At 34.5% G+C, this 27,564-nt stretch overlaps 2 protein-coding genes across 2 annotated transcripts in view; one reads left to right on the top strand and one right to left on the bottom strand.

Annotated features, from left to right (window-relative positions):
• Window positions 1-27,564, top strand: part of LOC129258008 (proline-serine-threonine phosphatase-interacting protein 2-like) — a 194,862-nt gene that overhangs the window by 153,936 nt on the left and 13,362 nt on the right. The window contains exons 6-11 of the mRNA XM_064096113.1: window positions 2,579-2,677; window positions 3,926-3,971; window positions 6,768-6,847; window positions 16,932-17,030; window positions 18,397-18,493; window positions 18,948-19,139. Coding sequence (XP_063952183.1) covers window positions 2,579-2,677; window positions 3,926-3,971; window positions 6,768-6,847; window positions 16,932-17,030; window positions 18,397-18,493; window positions 18,948-19,139 — 613 coding nt within the window. The remainder of the gene's footprint in view (window positions 1-2,578; window positions 2,678-3,925; window positions 3,972-6,767; window positions 6,848-16,931; window positions 17,031-18,396; window positions 18,494-18,947; window positions 19,140-27,564) is intronic.
• Window positions 6,323-12,845, bottom strand: LOC129256636 (uncharacterized). The gene is made up of 2 exons (XM_054894794.2): window positions 12,120-12,845; window positions 6,323-9,263 (listed from the first exon to the last, which is right to left on the bottom strand). The coding sequence occupies exons 1-2, from the start codon at window positions 12,624-12,626 to the stop codon at window positions 9,024-9,026; spliced, it is 747 nt and encodes a 248-aa protein (XP_054750769.2). The 5' UTR covers window positions 12,627-12,845; the 3' UTR covers window positions 6,323-9,023.

The raw sequence follows: 27,564 nt of genomic DNA, 5'->3' as shown, positions 1-27,564 counted from the left end.
GATAACAGAAAGACAACTGCATGTGTGAACTGATTTACTGTACATTGGGCCTAGGTGCTGACTTTCTGAACAGTATGGTGCTAAGATGTTTCCCCAAAATTGGTGAAATAAACTGCAAGGTTTTATTATAAAAAAGGAAAAATTATAGGGATGCTTTTCATTGCAACCACATGCCATGATGTTAAGTCAATTTGTATTTAGGTACCTGGGTACTTTCAAAATAGATAATAGACACCAGGTTTCCTATATTTGTATTCAAGAACCTTTGGTATGGTATTATTTACATTCCTATAGCCTAAAGGGGCCTAAAGGTTATCTTCTCTGTTTGCAAGTAAAACATTGGTACTTTGGCTAGAAACTTTGTCATGATGGATGAAGATGAAATTCAATACATTTCAATTGTTGTCATATATTCAATTATCAGTTGGTTTTGTATGACCATTTTAGATAGTGAGATTAGATCGTTTTTTGTAAGTGATATTTTATTTGATGTTTGACAATAAAATATGATTTAAAGTTTTTCATTTTGGTTTCATCCCAAATATGCTTTGGTACAATAGCGCAATGAGCCAATAATTTTAGGGGGCTAGGCATGGCGTATGTTGCAAATTAAAAAAAAAAACTTCATGAACTTTTTTGTTTGTTTATGCCACCCCCATCTGTACAGCAATGCATTGATGCCTGGTGTATTTATATTTTCCTTCATACATCGAAACACAAAAGGAATAAAACATAGTCATTTTGTTTATTCATTACTGGTAGGTTAGTACATATTTCTTTGCTTAAAATCTAGTAAGTTTAAATTACAATGCTGGCCTATGTTGTATTTGGTTTATCTGTCTTTATGTTTGTACAATTAGTGTTCTACTCAGAGTAGAACGGAATTTATGAATGCCTATTATTGGCTCCAACCATATAGCTCTGTGCTCCAACTAACCAAGTTAATATTGGCCCCCATGAACCTTTGAACCTCCATGGGGAATTGTCAACTTTGTTGTGATGTCAACACATGGTACTTTCAGACCGACTTGAACACTGAGAAAACCTAATATTCTCTAATCAGAAATTAAACCCAATCTACCCCGACCAGAACTGAGAAAACCTAATTCTCTAATCAGAAATTACATCCAATCTACCCCGACCAGAAAATACAAATTTTTTTTTGCAAATGTGAAAACAAATTACTTGTAATATCCCCAGAAGAAATACCTGGTAATTGATAGGTACTTGTCAAATAAAGAGGACTTTTGGAGGGTTTGTTTTTAAGGTTGCTAATATTCTCGCAGAGTGAAAGTAAATTACAAGAACTTGTCCATCCTATGAAATATACTTGGCGTGTGTTAGAGGATGCTTTAGTTTGTAGTGTGCTGAGTTCATTTTGAATTACTGGGTTCGTCAGACACTCAAACCAAACTGCGTGTGATCACAACTCAGAGAATAACCCCGAAAGGGTCTGTTTCAGGTGGATATAAAGGTGGAAAATGAACCTGAAAAGGTAGCTTACACATACATTTTTTTTGGGGGGTGATGAAAGCAGTCTGAAAGCCCCTATGGTGAGTATTTGGAGAGGAGCCAGTATGCCCTTCCTATCATGCTCAATACAGACTCTGATGTAGACCTAGATTAAAATGAACTCAATTTACTTGGACAGAATTCATCATGTTTTTACCTTGAAAGGTGCCAAAATAAGCGAGCACTTTTTTCTTTGTGAATGAGCTAGGGTTTCCCCCTCCCCTCTGTTTATAGTGATCTGCAATATATGCCTACTGTTAAGGAGCTAGATAGTTTTCGACTTAATGGGGATGCTTAATCCACAAAATAAATAAAAAGAGTAAAATCAAACAAGAATAATGCTCAAAATTCCATCAAAATCTGATTTGATATGACATTTTCATTGGCTTTATTCACAAAGCACAATGTGCACAGCTCAGTGATATGCATATGAGAAAGTCCATGACGTCACACACACACTCACATTTATTTCATTGTATGAATTTTAACATTATTTCAGTTTTCAGACAAACAAACTATAACAAAACTATTCAATTAATCACAATAGATTACAACAGTGGCAATTCCACAAGTTCAGGATGAAATCAGTTATATTATAATGAGGAAAGAATAAAGATATTTCATCTTTCCTATATTAGTAATAAAATAAATACTGAGTTGATGACATTATTGGTTCCCTCATTTGCATAATGACCAAGAAGTGCACAAATGATGTGAAATTATGCAAAAAGTTAAAGTATCATAACTTTGTTATTTTTCATCTGACTTTTTTTTTTTTTTTTTTTTTTGGGGGGGTTGCTTGGACTTGCCCTTTAAGTAAAAAAGAACTGTTTATCACAGGCTTGGTGATGTGATATTGTGTCAGTCCATTAACATGAGTGAACTTTATTCTATTCACCCCTCCTCCCCCCCCCCTCTGTAAATTAATCTTAAGTATGTCTTATGATGGAGTTGGTTTGAAATAAACATTAATAGACATCATTCTTACTTCTAAAATCTCTTTCTTATGGCAAATTTCCTGTTACACAATTATCCTTTTAATAACTTGTTTGTTTTTCCAATATAGGCCAAGAAGACATATGAAAATAGAAAACGAGAGCTAGACATTGCTGATGAAAACTACATGAAACAGAGATTGGTTTTAGCACCTAAAGAAGTAGACAAGGTTAGTATAACAGATAGGTTGCTTTCAGGCAATAATTTTTCACCTTAACATTTACTATAAACTATGGTTGTTTTCTTGTGATTTTCGTTGGTTGTAAAAATTCATGTCTTTCAAAACTCATTCATGAAGAAGTGAAAAGAGATTTAGTAAACTTTCATTGATAGTATAGGCATGATCACTTGATAGTATGTTTGAGCTTGTGCTAACTTAAATATGTATTAAAAGTAATCTTGAATAGACGACAGGATGAGTTGAGGAAATCATTTCAGGTTAATTAAAGATTGAATATTGTATTAGTTGAAATACATGTGCTCGTAACATGATTCAGCAGAAACATGATTTTGGTATTGGTTTTGGAATGTTTCAAACTTGTCATGCTCTGTGAGTCTCAGTATCCTTTTTTCTAGGATATCCTTTACAACATTCTGAGAAAAGTAATTGATTATTATACCCCAAGAAACGAGAATGGTTGTTTTATTCTATCATGTATCAGTTACTTTTCAATGGAACTTTGATTTTATCTGCTGAGATATTACTTTCAGAATTAAAAATCTAGACTAGAAGAGTCAGAAATAGCAGTGTGTCAGGACAACATGATTTGGGAATGATTACAAACATCCCATAAGGGCTGACCCAACTCTCTCACTTTACTCTGACAGTGTTCATATATTCCACAATTTTTGTATACAAATTCTAGTTTCACAGATCTAAACAAAAAATCATTGTGTGATACAGTTAATTGATAGATGAAGTTCATATCCCATTTCAAAGTAAAATAAAGAACTCTGATATACAGTACAAGTGTGAGAAAACATTTGCTTTGGAGAGCTGTAAACCATGGTAATATTATGTTTATCATGTCCACATCTGAAGTGAATATATGTGAAGGAAACTGAAAGAAAATCATAATATACCTTGTTAGCATACCTTTTTGTGGGTGTAAAGTTTTACCTAAAAATTTGTTTGCACCTCTCCTTCCAAATTCATTAATTCAATAATGGAAGATAAAATGGTTGATGGTGATGGGGTATGTAAAAGATTGGTCAGGATCAAAACTTTCCCTTTCTGAGCTCCCATTTCATGATTTGACTTTAAAGAGTTTATAGAAGTACTCTTTATTACTACTTGATTTGGCAAGTTATCCCACTTGTCATTTTTCCCAATATTGCTTGTTTAATAGAGGTATTGTGGTATGAATGAATAGTAATCTAATCATATCACCTTCCCATTCATGTTCATTTCTAACAGCTCACTGTGAAGAAAGAAAAATGTCTAGCAGCAGTAGAACAAGCAGGTATGTATTATTTTTAAGAAAACTGTATAATATGGGATGTGGATATCTTTAGATCATGGTACTCACTATTACCTGTAAAAAGTATAGAACAATAGATTCAGTGGACTAAATCTATTGTTCCTTGGTTTTAACAGGTAATAGTGAGTCAAAGATAGCTGATTGGTAGTGTAGCTATGCAAATGGCATGTAATAATCTCCAGCACTTGAAACGTATTGTAAATGTTGTGTTGTGTAAAAAAAAAAATGAATGATCAAATAATGAAATTAAAGAATGATAAAAGGATATTGTATATTTATGTGATACACCAAAAATAATTGGAAATATCTATCAAAATAACCAAATACAAGTGGATAGAAACCTCTCAAATATAATTTGTAAGTAATTGGATCATTCTGAATGTGTAATTGAGCTTGCTTGTTGTTGATGTAGGATATGAGTGTGAAGCCTAGACACTTGGTGTGACAAATCACCTATTTCCTAGATCAGTAGCAAGTGGAGCCTGAAATGTATTATCTACTTTCCAAAGAGGATGATGCAGTCTTGGCATGTTAGGTTGATACATCACTGGTTATTAATGGGTTGATAGATATATTCAACCACACTAAAAGGAATCATCAGTCCTGGGAATCATATTGCTTTCAAATAAATGTGAAATAGTTTGACAGGAACTATATTAGATACAGGCATATTATTTGAGATGTAGACCCATTGTATTAATAGTAAAACAGACTATTTTCAGTCCCCTCAATTATTTGTCTGTTTTTCTTTTATCATTTTGGACTTATTTTTTAAATTTTTATTGTCATTTTCTAAAGCCAAATGTTTGGTATCATGTCCATGCTTTTTTTTTGGTTTCATTTAAAATAAATGTGAAGTAGTAGTAGTAGCAGCAGCAGCAGTAGTAGAAATGGTGGTGGCGGTGGCAGCGGCGGTATAGGGTCCCATATTTAATTTTTTTTTTAATAAAACCATTTAAGGTTTTTCTTACGGGGTTCCAAATCTAGGACAAAAGGGTTCCAATTCACACCTTAGTAGTAGTTTGCTGTGTACATTTATATTTTGTGGGCATGTGGGTAAAGGTGGTTTCGATAGAAATGACACTGATTCATATTGAGTGTAACTGTATTTTTAGATGATTTAACAAATAAAGATAAAACAATCAAATCAGAATTCTTCAATTCTTACATTGTTTCCATCAGTATGCCAAGCAGTCAACACATCGGCAGTTTTAGGATTTGAGATTGGGAGTGGGTAATCATAAATTCAAAGAATTATTTAAAAGAACATTTGGCATGAAGGTAGGGGTATTGACTAAGATCTGTCATATGATACTGTTATTTTTAGAAGTTGAATTGGATAACAGGCATCATGGGATGGTTTTCTAGTAGCCACTGTGGCTTAGGGCTAAAGTAGTATTTCTAGTCTAGGGGGATTTCATTGTCATGCAGACGAATGTCCTCTTCTAAAATGCCATGTATGTGGTTAATAGTCATGTGAATAATTCGTAACCACAAATATATGCAACAAAAAAGAGTGAAATTGGCATCTTTAAAGGGCTTCTGGATGGAACATACTTTTTAACATTTCTCTATGAAATAATTGAAACAATACAAAAAAATTCTTGTATTTTTCCTCTAAAGTAAGTTTAATAAACACACATGCCTTTTATCACTTCTATTTAGATTGAATATTATCTTTATTTTGTTTTGCCACAAGTAGTTATAACCCCAAATGGAAAATACCTTCCCCTATTTATTTTTCATATATATATGTTTTTTTCAATGTGTCCATGTTGATAGAGACACTTGAAAATTTGATGCTTGGGGGAATTCCCTTTTTTAAGTTCAACTGGTTTCATTTTGTTGAGGAAGTTGTGTAATTGTTTATCTCCTGTAGGCCCCCAACTTTGTTTCCTTTTCAGTCTTTAGTAAATTTCCTTATTGATACCCCAACGAAAGTCTAATGCAATTTTAGTTTAAGCCACATCTCTTTTAGCTAGAATCCTTAATAGCATATTTTCCCTTTCATTTTTACAATTACTTCATAGAGAATAACAATATAGGATACGGATAGTCACTTTGAAACCTACATGTGACTGAGCCGATGGTTGAATTTCATTAAGATACCTTGCACTTTTCACTTCTCTCTCTCTCTCTCTCTTCTCTCTTGATATTCAGTCTGTATTTTCCCTGTTATGAACAGTTTCTCACTCTTGTGTCATGATGTCACTCCCTTCTTTTTGTCTTTATAATAATCATCTTATAACCTTTCCTTCTCCACTGGTCCTGTCTTTCCATGTAATCATTGGTCTTCAAATTTAAATGATATATTCTTGTTTTATAAACAAACATTATTTTTCAGATATTTATTAGTATGCTTCAGTAATTATTATCAAAGTTAAACTTTTAATTACCTAATAAATTGTATTGCAGTTTCATTCCTATAATGTTAAAGCCAAGTCACACAAGGTTTAGTGCCTGATTGTTGGGCTTACATGAATTATAACGTGAATTTTTGTATGATCAAGTACTAAGTTGTCTATTTCTATACGTGCTTAAGCTTATGAAAGAAGATGTCAATTCTGCCCTCAAGAAATTTCAGGATGGTGTGTACAAGAGGTATTTTATTCTTTTAACATGGCTTTAAAAATGACTTATGAAGCTGGTGTTGATGATGGATTTTAAAGCATATACTAATAAGGATGGAACTCCTCATGTTCCTGTAATTTCTCTGGATTCTTCTTTCTCTGTGAAGTATTGTTAATGATATCTAATCTTCTCTCTCTCTCTTTATAGATGCCCAGTACCATGCATCAGTCAAAACTCTTGATGATGCCAGGAATGACTGGGAGAAACAAATGGAAGAGACATGTATAGTAAGGCAAAATTTTATTTCAAGCTATTGATCATTATTCCAATTCAAAATTCTGGCAGTGAAATCCATTCTTTTCAGTCTAATAATTGATATATTCAATATACTGGAAATTTTTGCTCAAGATGTTCTTTTTTCAAATGTTGAAACAAATTTGTAACCTACAGTTAAGTATGCATTAGTTCTAGGCCTGTGACTTTCAAGTATATTTGTCTTCTGGTACCTGCGGTAATTTTCGGGTGGGTACCTGGGTACCCAAAAATCATGTCGCATGAAATATGACTGGTGGAACAACCCCATAATTGGCTAGAAAAACTAAGAAGATAATGCGAATCTAGCACTATTAAAAACACAATACTTTTGTTCATTGAAAAGATAATTTAGATCTAAATAATATAGGCTATATTATATAAAGTGAAGAAACCTATCGTGAAAATATGTTTTTATAGTTTAGACGAGCCGAAAAACAGTCTAATTTTTGTAAAGCAGAGAAAATTTCCTTTTCTTTTTATTTGATAATTTGTTTTCTTCATTGGCACCGTAATGTCTCAAACTCTCAACTGCGGACATGTTAATTGTCTTTACCATTGCGAAGGATTGCTGCACAAAATTTGATGTTTCTGTCTTTTATGTACTGGTATTTGATCAAATATCAGGGTTATTTGTCATATAATGGGACATTCAATTCACATTTTGGAATTATGCAATTGCCTAGTTTCGATGTCACTAAGAGTAACATCCATGTCCAGATGGAAGGGGTAATGTGTTTTACACTACACAATACAAATCAAATACTGTACATGTTATACTGGTAAGCAATTTTGAGGTATCAGGTATTGATTTTTCTACCCGGGTACCTGAGGCTTCCGGTTGGGACCCGGGTACCCGGGTTTTAGACCCAGGCCTAATTAGTTCACCTACCAGAAGTTGAATAATTGACTTTAAAAAAAGTTGAAGTATTTTCAGACCAGAATATACAAAACATGTATTATTAACATCTTCTGAGTTATATTTCACTTAACCCAAACAGATTTTACTTCTACAGATTCTACGTGAATATGAGTGATCTTGGGCTTGTAACACAAAACTTAGCAACGATCATAGCACGTTTTTCTATAATTGATTTCATTGACTACAATGTACAATTAATCATAAATATCAAGTGTACAATTAATCGCTAACCTTTGTGTTACGGGACCCTGGACCCTACGTGGAAACTTAGCTCTTGTACGAAATTGGTTACCCACTACATTGTAACCAAAAGCAATGTTAGGGTACATCTATTCTTTGAACCAGTCTGTGTCTTACAGCTGATGATAATTCTCTTACATTAATGGTACAGTATATTTCTATCTAATGTGTGACACCAGCTTCATTTGGTCCAGTGTGAGGGCATGGGGCTAGAGAGTTATCATTCAGTTCTTTTGAGGTTAGGTTTTATGTTTGGCTGATTTCCTTTGGAGCAATTGTTACTGGTCAGGAGCAAATGTATTGGAACCTTTATCTTGATAGCATGTAATAGCCTGTAATAACATGACTGAGCAATATCTCTAGTTTACTAGAATTAGTTTGTACTTATCAACTTGACTTTTCTATCCAAAAAAAAATTAAAGTACAGGATTGAAATTAAAAGAGTTGTGTAAACTCAAGTCCTGCTATAATATTCTTCAAAAGAAGAATTAACTCATGGACAGTTACATGCATTACTGTAATGAAATGTCCATAAATAATGCAACATGAAGTTTCATAAATACCACATGATCTACTGGAATGGATAAAAAAAAAATCTTGATTTCTAAACATAGGTGTTTTGTGTATGATTGTATGATATAAGCTGTGAATAAAAAAAGTTGGTTTTTATCTTACAGGCCTGTACTGGTAGCACAGAAACATTGTTATCCTAGTAACAGAGCACTATAGGCCCAGACATATCTTCTGGATGGTGATGTAAAATGTTGATCCAAGATGTAGAAAACATCTTGTTGTGACGCTAGACTTTGCTGCGACCTCACTGAGTGTAACAGGGCCTCTGTTAATGCATTGTTAGCACTAACAATGTTTCTGTGAAAATGTGTAATGTTCATAATGCATGGAACTGCCCATGTGGTTTATTTTTGCAAGTACACCTCTGAAAATATTTAGTGCAAAGATAGTTCATGAATGCTACTGATGATATCATTTCAGTCAAAGTAATTGTTACAATGAGTGTTACATGGCAGATGATCATCATTGATTCCTTGTTGTTCCAGACGACGTATTTTCATTCTTGTATATCTGAGTTGTTCTAGTAGTACTAATCTTCTAAGATCTGCTATGGTTAGTGAAGCTGTTTCTTCTGTTTCACCAGGTAGATGACTTCTCTTAACTCCTCTCATTGGTTCATGGGATGTCACATCACAATATTCCAATTCTATTTCACCCTGCAAGAATAAACAAATTAATATTCATTAAAGGACAAGTCCACCCCAACAAGAAGTTTATTTGAAAAAAAAGAGAAAAATCTAACATGCATTACACTGAAAATTTTATCAAGATCTTATGTAAAATAAGAAAGTTAGGCCTATGACATTTTAAAGTTTTGCTTAATTTCACAAAACAGTTATATGCACATCCTAGTTGGTATGCAAATGAAAAGACTGATGACGTCATCTACTCCTCATTGTCAAGGGAAACAACGATTAATCCCTCCCTGAACATGTGGAAATAGCATTTTTTAATACTATATGGTTTAATAGTCAAGTTGGTCCTGATTGTCAAATCTGAAAAAATGAAATGTATCATTCAAACAATAAAAAAACAAAAAATAGTGAGGGACATCATCGACTGTCTTTGCATGAGTTGTGCATATCACTGTTTTGTGAAAAATAAGTGAAACTTTAAAATGTCATAACTTTCTTCATTTACATCCGATTTTGATGAAATTTTCAGCGTTATGCTCGTTTGATTTTTCTTTATTTATTCAAATTAACATTTTTCTGGGGTGGACTTTGCCAAGTCCACCCTAACAAAATTATTAAGTTTGTGGTAATTCAGTGTGACCTTATTTTTATATCATAAAATCGGAGAAGCTTGGATCAAACAATGTATCGTAATTTTGAAATCAAAGCAATGTTTATGGTCAAATACATTAGAAATTGTGAAATGCATTCTTCTTTTTTACTGTTGTTCTATGTGTAAAGTGACAGATCTATTGTTCAGGCTTCAACAATTTCCCAGGGGCTTAGCCCACATTGACTTGAGACTACATTTTACCAAAGTGGGTTAGCTTGATCGGTAGCCGGCATTGGCATGAAATTTGTCGTGCCAAAATTTGAGAATCTTAAAAGTTTTGGAATGACACTTGAAGCATCGTTCCGCTACTTCACAATATGAAAAAACATGGCACAATTCAATGTGCAAATTAGTTTTTTAACTACGTAGGCCCCTAAATCATGCTAGCTAGCATCCTCGTAGTAAATGGTCCCAAAAGATTTCAGATTCAGATTTATTTCCAACAGAAATGACATTAATATTGATACAAATGATTTTCATACATTATAACAAATATTTGCGATACAAATCATTGTCATTATTAAAAAACATCCATGATAATTAACATATAAAGATATATTCAAAATATGGTGCATTTCGTAGACAAATTATAATATATAATTTAGATAGAAAAAAAGGTATCTGTGGAAATGGGAGATTCACTCAAAAGCATAGCTTGTATAATGTGAACCTCCCTCAAGGAAGAGAAAAGAGGAGAGAGAGAGAAAAAAATAGGGGGGGGGGGAGACGCAATGGTTGCTATTTGCCTACGGAGACTTTCTGAATAGATAACCTACAGAACAAGACAAAACTAAAAAAGAGTAAAATACCACGAAGAAAAAAACAAAAACAGGACAAAAGGAGAAATAACCATAAATAGAAACAGGACGAATTGCGACCGAAAATAGAGAATAAAACAAAACTGATAAAGACTAATAAAAATAACTTGATGTCTGAGAGGGGGTGGTAACGAGCGGGAATTAGTAATGAAGACCTCGGTAGGATTTAAGTAAGAAGTTTTTCAGTTTTCTTTTAAAAGAATGTATGGAAGGGCTGTTTTTTATTTTATTGTCGAGGGAGTTCCAAAAACTAGGGCCATCGAACATAACTGTACTCTTTGCCAATAAAGTTCTAAAACGGGGTAAATGAAATTCGTTAGATTGCCTCATAGGGTAATTATGAAAAGACCGATTAAGAGGAAACATAGAATCAAATACACGTGGAAGCTAGGGTATGTTTGTTAAATTTAAACATAAATTGTCCTAAATGAAATAAGTATAGGTCGCTTATCTTCAGCAATTTGCTATAAGAAAATAGTGGGTCAGTGTGTGAACGAAAAGCTGAATTATGAATAATACGAAGGGACTTCTTTTGCAGTAATAACAGTCTATCTAAAATGGTTTGATGGGTGCTGCCCCAGGCAAGATTCCTCATAATACGATTTTAAGTTTGGTCAATTCTTGATGTTATACTCATCTCTGTAGTATTCAATAGACTTGTTGTACAATATTTAAATACAGTCTGGTAATCATCACATCGATGCCTTCTGACTTTTGAGAAGAAATATCTGAAAACCTTGTTTGATCTCACCTTCCCTTGATTTTATGCACAATATTCCAGAGGGACTATACATGTAGGTGTAGCCCAAGTTGCAAGTTTTAATGATACTTTGACTAGATATATAATGTATGCCCAAACCCGGAGGGGCTACTTAGTATAAACTGTATGATAGGTATGTGCCGTGGTCGAGACCCCCATTTTCAGCCTAAATTTCTGTTCCAGAGCATTACCAATTTAGAAAGCCATATCAGGAATTCCTATTTTTTCCCCTTTCCGGAGACCCTCAAATTTGTAGTTTCTCGTCCCAGTGCCGCCCGCTCATACTCGCGCAGTAGTGGCAAATTGCGTTCAACAACAGCTAAAGCTAGCTCTGCACAGTGATTTGGAGGCCGCTGATTGGTTCATCGTGCAGAAACATCATGACCAATCTCACGCATATTCATGCAACGCTCTGAAACACAGAATGTGTGCTGTTCCGGAACATTGCTTATTTAGCAGTCCATACTAGAGCAGTTCCGGAGACCCCCATTTTAAGACCAAAGTTTAGTTCCAGAATCCTGACTTTCGCTTTTGGTGCGGCACATGGGTATCATTTTATAATTCGAGTACCCCCCCTCCCCCCCCCCCTATAAATAATGAAGTCAATATTTGTGATCAGTGGCTTTCTTCTTCTGAAGCATACCAACCTTGCATCCATCACAGCTTTCATCATGTTCATGTGCTAGTTCTGTTGCCATGGTTACATCCGAAAGAGATGTATTATTGGGTTTTGTTACAGGCATGCTACTTGGAATGAAGCTCGATGTCATGGAATGGCTATTGGGTACCATCGACACAGAGGAGTCTTTTTTTCCTTTCAATACATCATATAATTCCTGCTCCCATCGACATAGTGTTACCGTCTTGCGTTCATTAGCATTCATTAATTCAATCTTTTTCTTGATATGTCTCTTCATATTGGCTATCTTTTTCAAGATCTGTTTCTCATCCAGCGCTCTGAGTTTAGTCTTTGCAATTCTTGCTTTGACTTCCTGTATTGCTTTGGCTTTTTTTTCTCTGATGCTTGGTAGTTGACTCTTCTCTACTAGAACTGTGTGTTCCTTTATCATAGAACTTAGTAAGGCACTTAGTTGTAGGTCACCAGAGGATTGAATATCATCTGTAACAGTAACACATGTATCATCAGCAGCCATGTTTCAAGATCCAAAGTGTGTACAGCAAGAAGGAACTAGCACCCAAAATGGAATATACTGTCCGCCATCAGATTATAAAAGACTTAAAGCTACATTGTATTGTGAACATGCAAACAACAGCCAGCCACACAGAGGAAGGGCTGACAATGTATATCATACAGGTTTTGAGTCTGGTGTTGTGGATAGCGTTATGCCCAAGTGCACTTGTATGACTAGTCTGAAGTTCAGACTCTGTTAGTGCCAAACTTGAGTTGCATACAGACTAGTTTTTATGAAGCACCTGATGACCTGATTTCATTCAGGCAAAACTATTATTCAGGAGTCAGAATGTTAATTGCACTAATAGATTGTGTTGTTAGCTGTGTTAGCTGTCTTAGCTTTGGGAAGCTGTGTCTAGTAACGATACACGAAAGGGAAGTTCAACCTGATCCTGTTGGTTTTGATGAAAACAACAAAAACCGATCAAAACATATTGGTGAAGATTTAGGAAAATCCATCAAGGAAACAGAGTTATGATTTTTCAAGTTTAAATTTGTATTGTCATATGTGCAGGTTTGCATACGTTATGTACGTGATATAGATTCCATTACGTGTCATTTTCCCCCCTTCAAAAATTAGAAATATATGTATCTATATGCATTTATTGTCATATATGCCTATTCATTATGCAAAAGCATTTCTCATTATGAACCTTTAGAAAAATGAATATAATTACATGACATATGAGGCAGCTGCTCACATTTGGAAAACAAGTCACAAAATCAAAACTGTAGAAATTCATTACTTTGTCTTTCTTTGATTTTTGCCAAACCTTCATCAATATGTTTCTCTGTGCATTTAATGAAGTCAACTTGATATCAGAGTGAACTAAAACTAATTAGCCTATACATTTGTTTACTAAATAAAGTGATCATTCAATTTTTATGTTTCTTTCTTTAGGTTCTAGTAACCAGGGGTGGTTCTAGAACACTGTCATAGCTTTTGTCATTGGGATATTATCTTTTCTCTGTCAAATCTCTGCCCATCTTTTTACAGACAAACCAATAAAAATCTTTGTTACATGTAGTTCCAAATTGTAGCCCTTCTAACCAACAGCTAGACCAAGAAAATGTGGGGGCATATCCTCAATACATGCAATGGCTGACACCATGTATATATAATGCGCTTTGTACAAAGAGAAAGAAAGTTAAAGGAGAATGAAACTCTTGGAGCAAGTTAGCTTTTGTGAAAGCAGAAAAATCAAAGAATAAGATTAACAAAAGTTTGAGTAAAATAGGAAGTCAGCAATAGAAGAGTTATGAGCATTTGAATGTCGAGATCACTAATGCTATGGAGATCCTCCCATTGGCAACGCAACCAAGATCTATGATATCACAGATGAACAACTCTCCCCTTTTGGACACTGAAAATATACCCCAAAACATCTCTTTTTGCTCTTTCTAATCATATGACAAACGATTCATCAATGATATAATGTTGTGAAACCTCTGTACTTGTCCTCTCATAAAGAGAACACCTCACCTTGTGATAGATTCTATAAAAGTGAGAATATAAGTGAAATAAGTACTAAAGCAATGAGGGAGTTGTACGTGTGTGACATCACAGATCTTGGTCGCATTGCCAATGGGAGGATCTACATGGCATTAGTGATCTCAATATTCAAATGCTCATAACTTTCTTATTATTCATTCAATCTTCCTCAAACTTTCAACAATATGTTTCTTTGATTTTTCTCTTTGATATGGATTCAGCTGGTTTCAAGGGTTTCATTCTCCTTTAGGAAGGATTTTTTAGAAGAGAGGGAGAAAAAAAAGAGAGGAATTTAGTATGTAGGGCCTAACTACTTGTGGTGCTGAAAGAAATTATGACAAATTTTATGACTGCTAGACCCTATCATAAATTTTGTCATATATTTTGATTGTAAAGGGATTATGCACATTTATGAATTCTTATATGTGAGTGCAAAAGAGAATAGACCAAATTTATGACAATTTTCATGACAAAAGACTTTATGACATCCACCAGAAAACTGATTCTGTCATATCTCTGAGAAAAGATTAAATATCTATGTTCAGAATACCACCCCAGGTATTACTTTAAACCCATCAGTAATAACTGCAATACTTGGAATTCACTATGCAAGTTTGCATATTAGATTGTTACTTGTTGCTATGACCGGCAAACTCCTGACAAGCTTTCAGTTGCCAAGATCAACATTTTTGCAGCATTCTGGCTGAGCTCTATTATGTACACTGCATTGTTATTTTGAGGCTATAGCTCTATTGTAACATTGTATTCCAGTGTTCTTTTGCCATCATGCATATACATGTAACTCTGCAGACTGTTTTTCAATGCTACCACATAACCTTGAATAAAACCTAATTTTAGTTTGAAAGGAGTGCAGAGATGGGAGTATCTCTTTGTTATTAGGTACAATGACTGACATGGGTCTGTACTTGTAAACTACTCAAAAGGTGGTTTCAAACCGCCTCGATCACAAGAATCCCCGTTAAATTACGAGAACATTCACATGCTCAAAAATACCAGATAATTATTTACGCATTCAGACCGCCCCGAAACACACTCTTTGGGGAAATTTCTTGAAGTTATGAGCATGCGCAGTACTCTCTGGTAGCAGATGAAGAAGCGCGCGCTTTTAGCGGTACGATCGGGGGACGGCCGGGGCGGGAAATCCGCCTGTGGCTGGAGTAGCTCTAGCACGTAATAACTATACTCGATCGTATGCGCAAATCATTTGTTCCCTTGATCATCTGCAATTGCACTAGATTTCTCTCCACATTAAAATTAAGGCCTTGGTGGCCTCCTCACTCCAGTGCGATGTCATCTGGTATGAAAATGTAGAATACCGGTAAATATCACCCTCAATTCGTAAAACTATTTTTTTAAGAAGAAGAATCAACGTCGCATGAAAAGTGTACGTATGTTTATCACTGCATATGCACTGGCGCTGGCTTGCTGGTAGGCCTCATATCAGCTAGCCTCGCATATCCATGCATATCGAACAGCGCGGGCTATGAACCGAAAATTCACTTATCGCGGTGATCAATGTGATACAAGTTCCCGTAGTTTGCTTTCAGATTGCCAAAATACCCACGACCTTGGAAAAATCCCCGCGAAAGTTCTCGTAATTTCGCCAAGTACCTACTATTTAGCGGGTATTTTCTTTCAGGGATATTACGCGTAGTTTGCTTTCACATTACCAAAATACCTGGTATTTTCTGATCGGGGTAAATTTCCCGATCAGAGAATACCTGGAACTGACGAACTTCGAGGCGGTCTGAAACCACCTAAATAGTCTAGAAATATAGACATGTTGACACTCATGCAAAATCTGCCTTTTGACACTTTCAGCTTCAATGCATTTTGCAATTAGGAAATTAAGTTAAGATCTTGTTAATGAAATTCCAAGGTTATCTAATATACATTAAAGCAAAACATAGATGCCTATTTGAATTATTTATAATTTATAACATATTTTCGTATGCAATGTGAAATTAAGCAAAACTTCAAAATGTTATAGCTTTCTTATATCTTCGGCGGTCATCCGAACCGTCGTATCCACATACGACGGTTGAAAACCCATTTCAGAGAAAATCGACTTCAAAGTTTACTATAATTTTCACACTTAGTTCCCCGGCCTTACAATATATTCATTGCCAGAAAAATACATGGTTGGAAAGACCAAGACAATTGCATGACAATGGTATCCTTATTTTTACACAAAACCAAGGATTATAGAAAATATCGCAAAAGAGCTCCGTGCTTGTAATTTCGGTTGAGCGATTTAGATTTCCCCTGTACAAAAAACGCCATAGGGAATACAACGACCCTGACCACGATTTCAAAACGTTGTATCGCTTTTCACGTGCAAAGTCAATGCAGTGCAGATGGCCGATACGACAGTTTGGTTGACCGCGCGCACTGAAATCGCGGTCAGTCAAAACGTCGTATCGCTCTGCTACAGTACACGTTTCCAATGGCATTTGCGCATTTTATTAAAAATTTTATGGCATCACTGTGAAAATCCCCTCATATCTAAGAAACTAAATTAAATTGCTGCCTAGAACATTTATGAATAGAATAAAACTTGTACATTCATTTTCTGCAAAAATCTAAAAATCAATTTTTTTGACCAAAATTGACTGATACGACGGTTCCGATGAACGCCGATGATTTGTTTGTGTAATTTTTCTCTTTTCATAAAAAAACAACACTTTATGTTGAGGTGGACCTGCCTTTAATGGAAATACTTTTTGCATTTGATATTTCTTGTTTGATTTCTAGATTCTACAAGCCATGGAGGAAGAGAGGATAAAGTTCTTACGTAACTCAATGTGGGTCCATACCAACATGCTTTCACTACACTGCGTAGAGGATGATCAGGTATGCCACTAGAGGGCATGAAGTCTTCTTGTGCCTGATTTTCATTAACAAATTATTATTGATATAAGATACTAAAATTCATGTATTTTATTGGTTTAAAGCAAATTTTGTCAGTGAAAATCAGTGACATAGATCCCTCTGTTAATTTTCCTTTTGCCTTGCCTTGTTCTAAGAGTCATTTGTTATTATCTTGATCAATTGTATATGTCCATGCTCGATCACATTGAGTATTATGTAGCTGATCATTACACAACAATAAGAAATATGGATCACTATTCTATTACTTTCTAAAAACAAGTAAGCCTATGTGCATTGTGCACCCATGGAAAAGCATGAACTATACACATAGAAATAGGCCTGCATGTGCATATTTATTAAATACCCTTTTATATAATGACCATGAAATGTCTAGATGCAAGTTTTGTTTCAGATTTATTTCTAGATTACTTTCTATTCTGATTCCCTTGAATTTGAAAGGTTAAAAACTTAAAGGAGAATGAAACTCTTGGAGCAAGTTAGCTTTTGTGAAAGCAGAAAAATCAAAGAATAAGATCAACAAAAGTTTGAGTAAAATAGGACAAGCAATAGAAGAGTTATGAGCATTTGAATGTCGAGATCACTAAAGCTATGGAGATCCTCCCATTGGCAATGCGACCAAGATCTATGATGTCACAGATGAACAACTCTCCCCTTTTGGACACTGAAAATATACCCCAAAACATCTCTTTTTGCTCATTCTAATCATATGACAAACGATTCATCAATGATATAATGTTGTGAAACCTCTGTACTTGTCCTCTCATAAAGAGAACACCTCACCTTGTGACAGACTCTATAAAAGTGAGAATATAAGTGAAATACTAGTAAGTACTAAAGTAATGAGGGAGTTGTACGTGTGTGACATCACAGATCTTGGTCGCATTGCCAATGGGAGGAACTACATGGCATTAGTGATCTCAATATTCAAATGCTCATAACTTTCTTATTATTCATTCAATCTTCCTCAAACTTTCAACAATATGTTTCTTTGATTTTTCTCTTTGATATGGATTCAGCTGGTTTCAAGGGTTTCATTCTCCTTTAACATAAATCTCTAAAAGAGGAGGAGTCAAGTTTTGACATACAATTTCCTAAAATACAATCTGTCCTTCACATGTTTGTAAACACTCCCTTATTGGGAATTCCCCCTTCTTTTGGTACACCTGTTTCATTTTTTTTTATTGACTTGACTTTTTACTGTTTGTGATAAATTAGGACTTGTTCTGTTGTTTGGTCCCCTTTCTTTCCCCTCTTCTTCTCCCTCTCCCCATCTCTCTTTATCTCTTTAGTTTTACTAACTCACTCACTCTAATGTTATTTGTTCTAGCATTGTGAGGAGAGCAGGAAGATCTTAGAGCAGTGTTCAGAAGAGAATGATATCAGATTATTTGTTGCCCAGAAAAGGACAGGGAGCAGCAGGCCTGGTAAGAGAAACCAATCAGGCATGTAAAGAAAGCTTGTAGATAGATTTACCAAAAAAATATATGGCTAATTTCCTATCAATTTGTTTTTCATTGTAGTTCACATGTTCATAATGAAGGAATGTCTTTTGCTTTTGATTTATCTGGCACTAAGCGATAAGCACATATTTTGCACAATGATCACAGGGGTAAAGAAGATTACAAATATATCTGATTTCTCTTCTTAGTACTTTAATGCACTCTCACTTTTATAATAGTAGATCTTTCCAAACACTGCTGATGATATGAACTTATGAAATACAAGCTAACAATATTCCAATGCTTTAATTTTCATTTCATGTTGAATTTACATGAAAATCCTGTATTACAATGTTTATGAATTTCTTTGAATGATTATATATATGTTCCTTTGTTATTTTATATGATAGTGAATTATGTCTTTATTTTCTGGTTGAAGCACCCATTGAAGTAGAAGGCAACTGGAATATTGCTAAATCAACCATGTCTAATGGAAAAACAATGCCTTCGCCAACATCGGATGCCAATCGGAGACGAGACCCTCACACAGCATTGCCATCTATTCCTAGTAACACACCAAACCCACTCATCAATGGGGCACGCAGGTCATTGCCTAGGCAACCAGAAAACGGTAAATTTTGGAGTTTACGGATATGGCTAGAGGAGGAGTTTGAGGATGGGGTTGAGAGGTTTAAACAGTATCGTGTGCGGGGGTATTGTCAGTCTTAAAGGGAAACTAGTTCACAAATAGTTTGCACATCAAACCATCACTGGTTGCAGAGACGTTGCCTTGATGTTGCCTCAACTGCTTTTGAAGATATCAATGAGACAAGAGAAATGAAGTATATTTGATTGAGTTATTGAAACTTTGTCAAAAATCCATCACAGCACCATCTCATGAAGCTTGTTAGCACTGACAAATTGTTCTCTGACAGTTAGCATAGTAACAGTCTGAGATGAGTTCTTCTCAGCCAGTCAAAAGGATTTCACTGAAATTGTCAGAGCCGACATTTTAGTCAGTGAAGACGATTTTCATGAAAACACCCTCCAGGTATCTGTTGTGATATTTCAGTCAGATTTGTAGACTAATAATGGGTTGTCATGGTAACATCTCCGCCAGTGAGATCAATCATCAAACCAATCACATTAATCATCTTCACTTGATAGATAATAAACATTTTCACAACTAGTAGCTTATCAAAGCCTGAGTTCCTCTTACATGAGGAGTTATGGGAATCACTAAATATTAATACTGATTTGTGCTCACTATATTACACAGTACATATTCAGTTGAAACAATCACACTTCACTGTATGTTTTATCAGAAATCAATTTATAGACTTTTCAATGTCTAGGTCATAACTCTTTTAGGTAAATATGGTTCCTGGTAATGAGAAAAAGAGGTGTATCATTCCAAAGTTTTGCATGTATCTCTTAGGAATTGAAATCAAATATGTTGATGTATCATTCGATGGAATTGCTTATAAAGTAGCAAATTGAACAAATACAAATAATTGCTGACAATATGACCTTTCTCTATTAATACAAGATAATAAAGTCTTCCAAAATTAATGTATTGTTTGTGGAATTGCGCCATTAGCCTCTTTACCAGGAATATTTCAGCTGTATTCCTTTACAACACTTCTTAACAACCAGCCCAAAACCAATTAACATTGAATACTAACCATAACAAGACTACTCTTAAAGATTAATATATAGATAGATAAGTATTAATAAGTTCAGGGTAGCTATAATTTATAATAAAGCAGTTGACTCATATTTCACCTTTATAGCTTGTCTATTTTCTCATTCCTTTCCTAAAAAACCACAGACATCAAATTTAAAAAAACATACAAAAAGTAACATACAATGTGTGCCCATTTAAATGCTGCAAATCATCATCAGTTGTGACAGTTATTGATGTGTTTTTTACACTTTTAGAAATCATTCTTCTAAATGATTTTAATTGATCTTGAGATGATATCCAGATCAGGTTGAAAGTAATTTTAAAATAAAAATTTAAATATTATCAATTTATCTTCCCCAATATGCTATTTGAAGCCAAATTTATTGGAATGATCATAGTAACAATCTGAGAAAAAAAATGATCATAGATAACTTTAAAAGTTATATCATTCAGGATGATACGATCTTTATTCCTTGCAGAGTTTATACTTACAATGATGACCAAGTAATGTTAAATTAAAAAAGATATATTATAAATAAATTGACCAATCCATAGATACATGTATGTCAGGATAAGGTAATTTTGATAGTAATCTGGTAAGGATTGTTATCCTACAGCTTGATCCAATAGAGATAGCCATTTAAAGCTATCTGTTAATAACATCTTATACCTCAGGAGTTGTGTCAGTATAATATAGTTCTTCCTGTAGCCTGACCACAGAGTTCACTCACAGTCTACACTACACTGCTTCATAGTGACTAACAAAAGGTGACAAGTGACAGTCAAAATAGAACAAGTATTTATAGCAAAGCAACAGGAATCTCAGCAATTATGAAAAAGCACAACAGGTTGTGAGGTTTTTCAAGAAAGTTCTCTCCTCCTATCTGTACATTAAAAATTTTCAAAAATAAATTTATGAAAGGTTTTATGTCTGTTTATTTAGAAGCTTGTGGTTATGTTAGATATGACCTTTTGTTTATACTGATAAGGTTGTCACAGACTCACTGATTCACCATTCATGCTATTTATGTTAAGCTGCCAACCAAAACTACAGCTCTTATGCATTATATAATTTATTGTCTATTTGTGGTAATTGACTGGATTTATCTACCATCATGGCTATCTGTCAGAAGATGTTGGCTGTGGGTTGTATAAATTCTACCCTGCCTTGTCCTGTCTCTCTCCCCATCTTCTCTCTCTTGTGCTAGACAATTATTCAAATTGCCAATGCATCATTCATTTCACCATTTCAATCATCTGTTATTCATTCTTGTGCCTCTGTTCTATACAGAACATGACTGCCCAAAGTAAATCAATTGTGATGCTTTTTTAATTTTTAAGTAAAAAGATCACTTAAAATACATCTCTATGTTCTATACTAAGTTTAATCTTCTTCAAAACTCATGCATATGAAAATAAATGCTGTAATAAACACCTAACGTAAATGAATGAGCATTACAAATTTCCGCAAGCTCAGTAATTGAAATAGAAACTATATTGGAATTGACTTTTTATTCAAAAAAGTAATTTCTGTTCTGCAACAAGCTTTTTTGTTAGAATTACAAATTATTTGATACAATATATCTCAGTATGGTTAATACACAGTATGTAAATATTTACCTCTTTGAATAGATATCATCACAGGACTGGTTTCTAGTCATTAATTTAAATCAATTCCTTCCCTGTAATCTTTCTTATCTTCTGACACCTGTTTTTCTAAAGTCTGCATTTAGTCATTATTCAATTCTCAAATAACTATCTCAATGCCAAGATCTATTTGGCAAGCATACAATCCAAATGAAGACTTGTTATGATGTGGCCATTATTTGTTTTTCATTGAATGCTTCATGTTATTTTGCTCTCATTTTGAAATGAAGAATTGAATTTCAAATATGAACCCATCACATACTGCAAGTAAAACTAAAAAAGCAATTTGAAATAGTGAGACAGTCTTTCAAATAAATATTACATGTTCTTCGAATTAATGCAAATTTGGTGTAAATCTGACTTTTAAGGCCAAGTTTTAAATTAACATGCTCAAAGTATCTCAGACTCTTCAACAAACTCTCTGAAATTATATTTGACATATTGATTTCTGGCTCAAATAAGATACAAACAAATGCTAAATAAGAATCCTTTGGTTTGATATCTTCATTTTGATCTTTGTTATTAAATCAATTTGAAAAAGCTAGTGAATATTAGGAAAGCTAGAAATAGCATATGTCATGGTGTATATTGTTGATAAATCTAATTGGCATCTACAAGTGTAATGTCTTGGCCTTTTAGAGATTGCTCTGACGTAGACTTGATTTTTAACATGTTTAATATATAATGCAGGGATTCTCAAATAGCGGCGCGCGCGCCACTTGTGTCGCACCGAGCCTTGCGGAGTGGCGCGTGGGAGCAGGTATGAAAAAAATGGGGAAATATACTTGATGATAATTTTACACAAAGGGAAAAACAAGTCAGTTATATTTTAAACTTAATTCTTTATTGAATTTTATTTTTATTTATCTTATATGCTTGGTGTATATGGAATCATGTGCGACAGTCAATAGTATGTGCATCACGATAGAGGTATACAAAATACTGATTACAAGTGATCTGATAGCCCCGTTCTCGGATATCTATCACGTTCTCAACTATTTCTACAGCTAGTAATTTCCCATTTCCAGATTATACATCGAAAATTGATGGAATTGCTCAGATGTAGCATTTGAAATGATGACAATAAATCCATGATTTAACACTCTTGTACTTGACAAACCATGCTTTTAATCAACAACTTGGACTCCTGGCAAAGCACATCAAATTCTCCATTCTTTTCATGATATATAATTATATTGATTAAATTATATTTATTTATATTGATTATATTGATTTAAATTTGACATGCATGTTAATTCATATTTGAATCACTTATTGAATATGTATATCACTTATTCAATGTTGAATTGTTCATGCTTTTATTTAAATTGAATTAATTTATCTTGTATTTTTTGTATTATGTTGAAGAATGAAATAATGAATTGAATTAAATGAATATCATATCGGAAAATGTGGTGACATATATACAGATATAAAATAAAGTTCTTAATTTGCATATTAGTGTGGCATCACGAAAAGTAAGTCGGGTAAGTTTTTACCATCAAATAATGTTCACAGAAGTAAGAAGTTTTAGACATTGAAAATCAGAAACTTGTTTCTGAACCTGATTATTTATAATCCAAGGATGTGAAAGAGAAATGCTGCAATTAAGGTATTGCCTGCTGTGATGTGTGCATGCCCTCGTGAACTAGCGGTATCACTGGTATGTTGTGGAAAGTCACTTATCATTTGAAAAATAATAAATTGTTTAGTTTGTTTGCATTTGTGTTCCTTGTATTGATATTAATTAGATCCCCTCTTGGCCATTTAAAAAGCCTCATATTCCAAAGCTTCAAGGGGCTCCGCCCTCTCGAGCCCACCAGGGGCCCCTCAGCAATATTTCGCTCGTTAGCGCTAGTGGAGCAGTACAGATTCTCAACAAGAAATGTGGCGCTTCAACAAAAGTAATTGAGAATGACTGATATAATGTAACTAATGGAGATTTCCACGGTGAAGAAGAATTATGTAGTACATTTCACAGTACACCATGTATCTTTCTTGGGCAATTGTTGGTCCTGATAGGGACCACCCAAACTCTTTAATATACAAATTGTTTGATATACATGGTTACCAATTAGGATTATTAGAGGATGGTAAATTGTTTTTGGCAGTTTTCCATGTGGCTTTCTCATCTCCTTTTGTTTGATTTGTGTTTTAGATTGAAGGGGACTCAACGTGAGACCTCTTTAATACAAGAAAATGTCACCTAATAGCAATCACTCATAATTCCAGCCATGTTGATCAAGTAAAAACACATTGTAAGAAGACAAGTTTCATCAATTGACATGACAGTCTCAAGTATTTGATGAATCCCTGTGTGATCTACATAATAATTTTAAATGTATACTGAAACAACCATGGGCGTCAATCAGTGGGGGACGGGGGGACGTGTCCCCCCCATGATTTTTTCAGGGGGGGACACAATATCAAATGTCCCCCCCCCATGTTTTTGTCACAAAAGAAGTGTGACCATCTGGGGGGGGGGGGAATATGTGCATACCTTCTCAAGGAAATGAGAGTTGCATGATTCCCCTAAAAAAATATAAAGAAAAAAAACAACTGTCATGTAACTTTTCGATGCAATTAACGGTGGGTAAATTCGCATTCAAAAGCAGCGCAGCTAGCCGTCTATGAGCCGTTCCTGTACGTACGACGCCGGGGTACACGCAAGCACTCACATAGAGACCCGCACGTGCGTGGTGGGTTTTTTTTCATGTGGGTATGCACGGCATGACGGCATAGGCGGATCCAGGGGGCCCGGCCCCCCCCCCCCCCCTATTGGCGAAGCAAAAAAAAGGGAAAGAAAGAGAAAAAGAGAAGAAGAAGGGAAAAGAGAGGAGAAAAAAAGAAAGGGAAACATAAAAGGAGGAAGACGAGTGAATAAGATAAGGGGAAGACTTGGAAAGTAATAATAAAAAATCTTTCATGCCGGGATATAAAATTTTTGCTCGCGCTTCGCGCTCGCATCGCCTTTTAGGTGATTTACATATCTTTCTCAATATGGAGCTTAAATATCAAATCTTGAAGTCAATATACAAAACATATTTCAGCTCGAAAATTTAACTTTTATTATTTTGTTTGATTTGCAAATTTGATTTTTAAAAAGTGTTCTGTAAAATTTTTTGTTTTATGGTCTGAATATTAACATTTTCTGCTTGCGCTGCGCGCTCGCAAAATTTGATTTGTCAGGTACCTATTATTTTCCTGTATTCCATAAAGTTATCAAAATATCCCTATTCAGGTCAGATTGTGAAAACGTATCAGCTAGCGCTGCATGCTCGCATTTTGATTGGTGATTTATGTTTATCTCAATATTAATTCTAAAACAAACTACTTAAAATCCCCATTTGATCACATGCAGTTTATCAGAAATTTCGGTTCGCGATTTCCGCTCGCATTGATTGTTGAAATATATCAACTCATGCATCTTATTCATAATTACAAAAAATGCTTTAAATGTCCAGTTTTCAGGCCATAATATTAAGAGATTTCGCGCTCTCATGCTTAGGAAGAGAAATAGGAAGATAGTCATAATTTTCATATGATGACATAATGTCCCGGTCCTATGTCAAAACTCAAAGTAATAATAATGAAACTTATCAGCTCTTTTTAACTGTGATCCATATCCACCTCACAATTTTCCCACAAAGTGCTTGAAAAACAGAGCTTAAATTGACCCTTTTCAGAGCGGAATATCATATATATTTAGCTCGCGCTTTGCGCTCGCTTTATTGATTTTCATGATAAGAAATGTATTTAGATTACCCTAATTCTACATGTTCTAGGTCAGATCACAATATAAAGAATTGTCTGCTCGCGCTTTGCGCTCGCATTATTAATGTAGGAAAATTTCCAATTACTCATTTTCATGATTTACAAATCATGAATAGAGTGTCCAGAATTTTTCCGCTCGCTCTTCGCGCTCGCATCAATTGTCTAGTTATATACTTATCCTTTTCACGATTACAAAAAGTGCTTAGAATTTCCATTCTTGAGGTAGAAATGTCAAAATTTCCAGCTCGCGCTTTGCGCTCGCATTATTTGGTAGTTAAAATATGTAACGTCATCATGGCTAACACGCAGCCGTTAACAGATCAGATCAAAGCATATATCAAAAATAAATAAAACAATTTGTGCTCGCGCTTTGCGCTCACATTATTAATGTATAGGAAGCCGATTTCCAAGTACTCATCATTTTCATGATTTACAAAATATGAATAGAGTGTCCAATTTTTAGGTTTGAATCTCGAATTTTTCAGCTCGCGCTTCGCGCTCGCATTAATTATTTAGCTATATACTTAACCTTTTTCATTCTTCAGGTAAATATGTCAAAATTTTCAGCTCGCGCTTCGCATTATTTGATAGTTGAAATATGTAACGTCTTCATGGCTAACAAGCTGCCGGTAACAGATCCTTTTTTATCAGATGAAAACGTATATTAAAAATTTCTGCTCGCGATTCGCGCTCGCAGCAATTATTTAGTTAGATACACATCTCGTTTAGGATCATAAACATTGCCCAAAATGTTTGAATTTTAAAACAAAATACATAAAATAAACAAAAAGCTCGCACTTTTTAAATAAAGCTTATGATATTATACATGAATATATTACCCCTTCAAAGAAAAAAATAATTAACTTCGAGCGGCCGATCGGGGAAAATGTGGGTGAAAAAAAATTCCGGGCCCTCCCTATTGGCGAAGGCTGGATCCGCCCCTGTGACATACGTATGTAGCGGTGGAGTATGACGAAAGTGTAATGGATCTGGAAAGTATACCTATAAAAGTGACATGCTTGCATGTTGCTATTGTGTCCCCCCAATGCTCAAGTTTGGATTGACGCCCATGGAAACAACTGCCATTCATACTGTGTGTTGACTTCAGAATTGTTCATAAAATTACTCTTATTTCATCAATGTGTTTGTAACACTCCACCACAAAATAAGCAATAAGTCACGATATACGTTTTACTACTTTCTAAATTGTTAGACTCGTCTTTCATCTGTCAAAATAAGATCTACTCTACAGATTGATTTTCTCAAAGCTGATCTTATTACAAGGCAGATCTCATGAAATCTTAATCTTCTTTATCATGACAGATTTTGGTGTCCAAGAAATTGTTGCGTTGGACTTTTATAACTGTACAGGATGAAAGGATAGCTATGCCTAGTTTAGTTTAATCTCGTAACATCTTGATACTTGGTTAATAAGGCTGTTATGTGCAATGGTATAGGACACAAGTCAGCATGCTTCAGTGATCTCACCTTGCTTTTCTATATTGTTTTGAGAATAATAATCTACTCAACCATCTCACTTTCTCGCTGATATATCAAATTATTCTTTCAATCAAGTTTATAGCAAGTTATGTATGATTTTAAGGCTAAGGATGGTATTCATCTAAAACCAAGGCAAGTCAGAATTGTGATTTATTGGTTGTTTTGTGTTAGAGGGTCACTTTTTACTTCAGGAGAAATAATCAACTGCCTATTACTGTTCCAAGATTTGTAAATTTCTTCTTAGAATAAAAAAAAAATCTTTAGAATGCTATCTGATATACATGTATCTTAACAATATTTCAAATGCAATGTCACACTCACACGATCTTAGTTTTTGTTGTGCATATCCATGTTATTAACACATTGATCATACCAACTGTGACCAATTAAGTTTCAGATGATAATTCTAATAATATGAAGCTTTGCAACTACCATTTTCACTACCAAT

This window comes from Lytechinus pictus, chromosome 3 (assembly GCF_037042905.1).
Source record: "Lytechinus pictus isolate F3 Inbred chromosome 3, Lp3.0, whole genome shotgun sequence".
Taxonomy (NCBI): domain Eukaryota; kingdom Metazoa; phylum Echinodermata; class Echinoidea; order Temnopleuroida; family Toxopneustidae; genus Lytechinus; species Lytechinus pictus.
The sequence above is the reverse complement of the archived record's forward strand: the minus strand, read 5'-3'. Positions and strand labels throughout refer to the sequence as shown.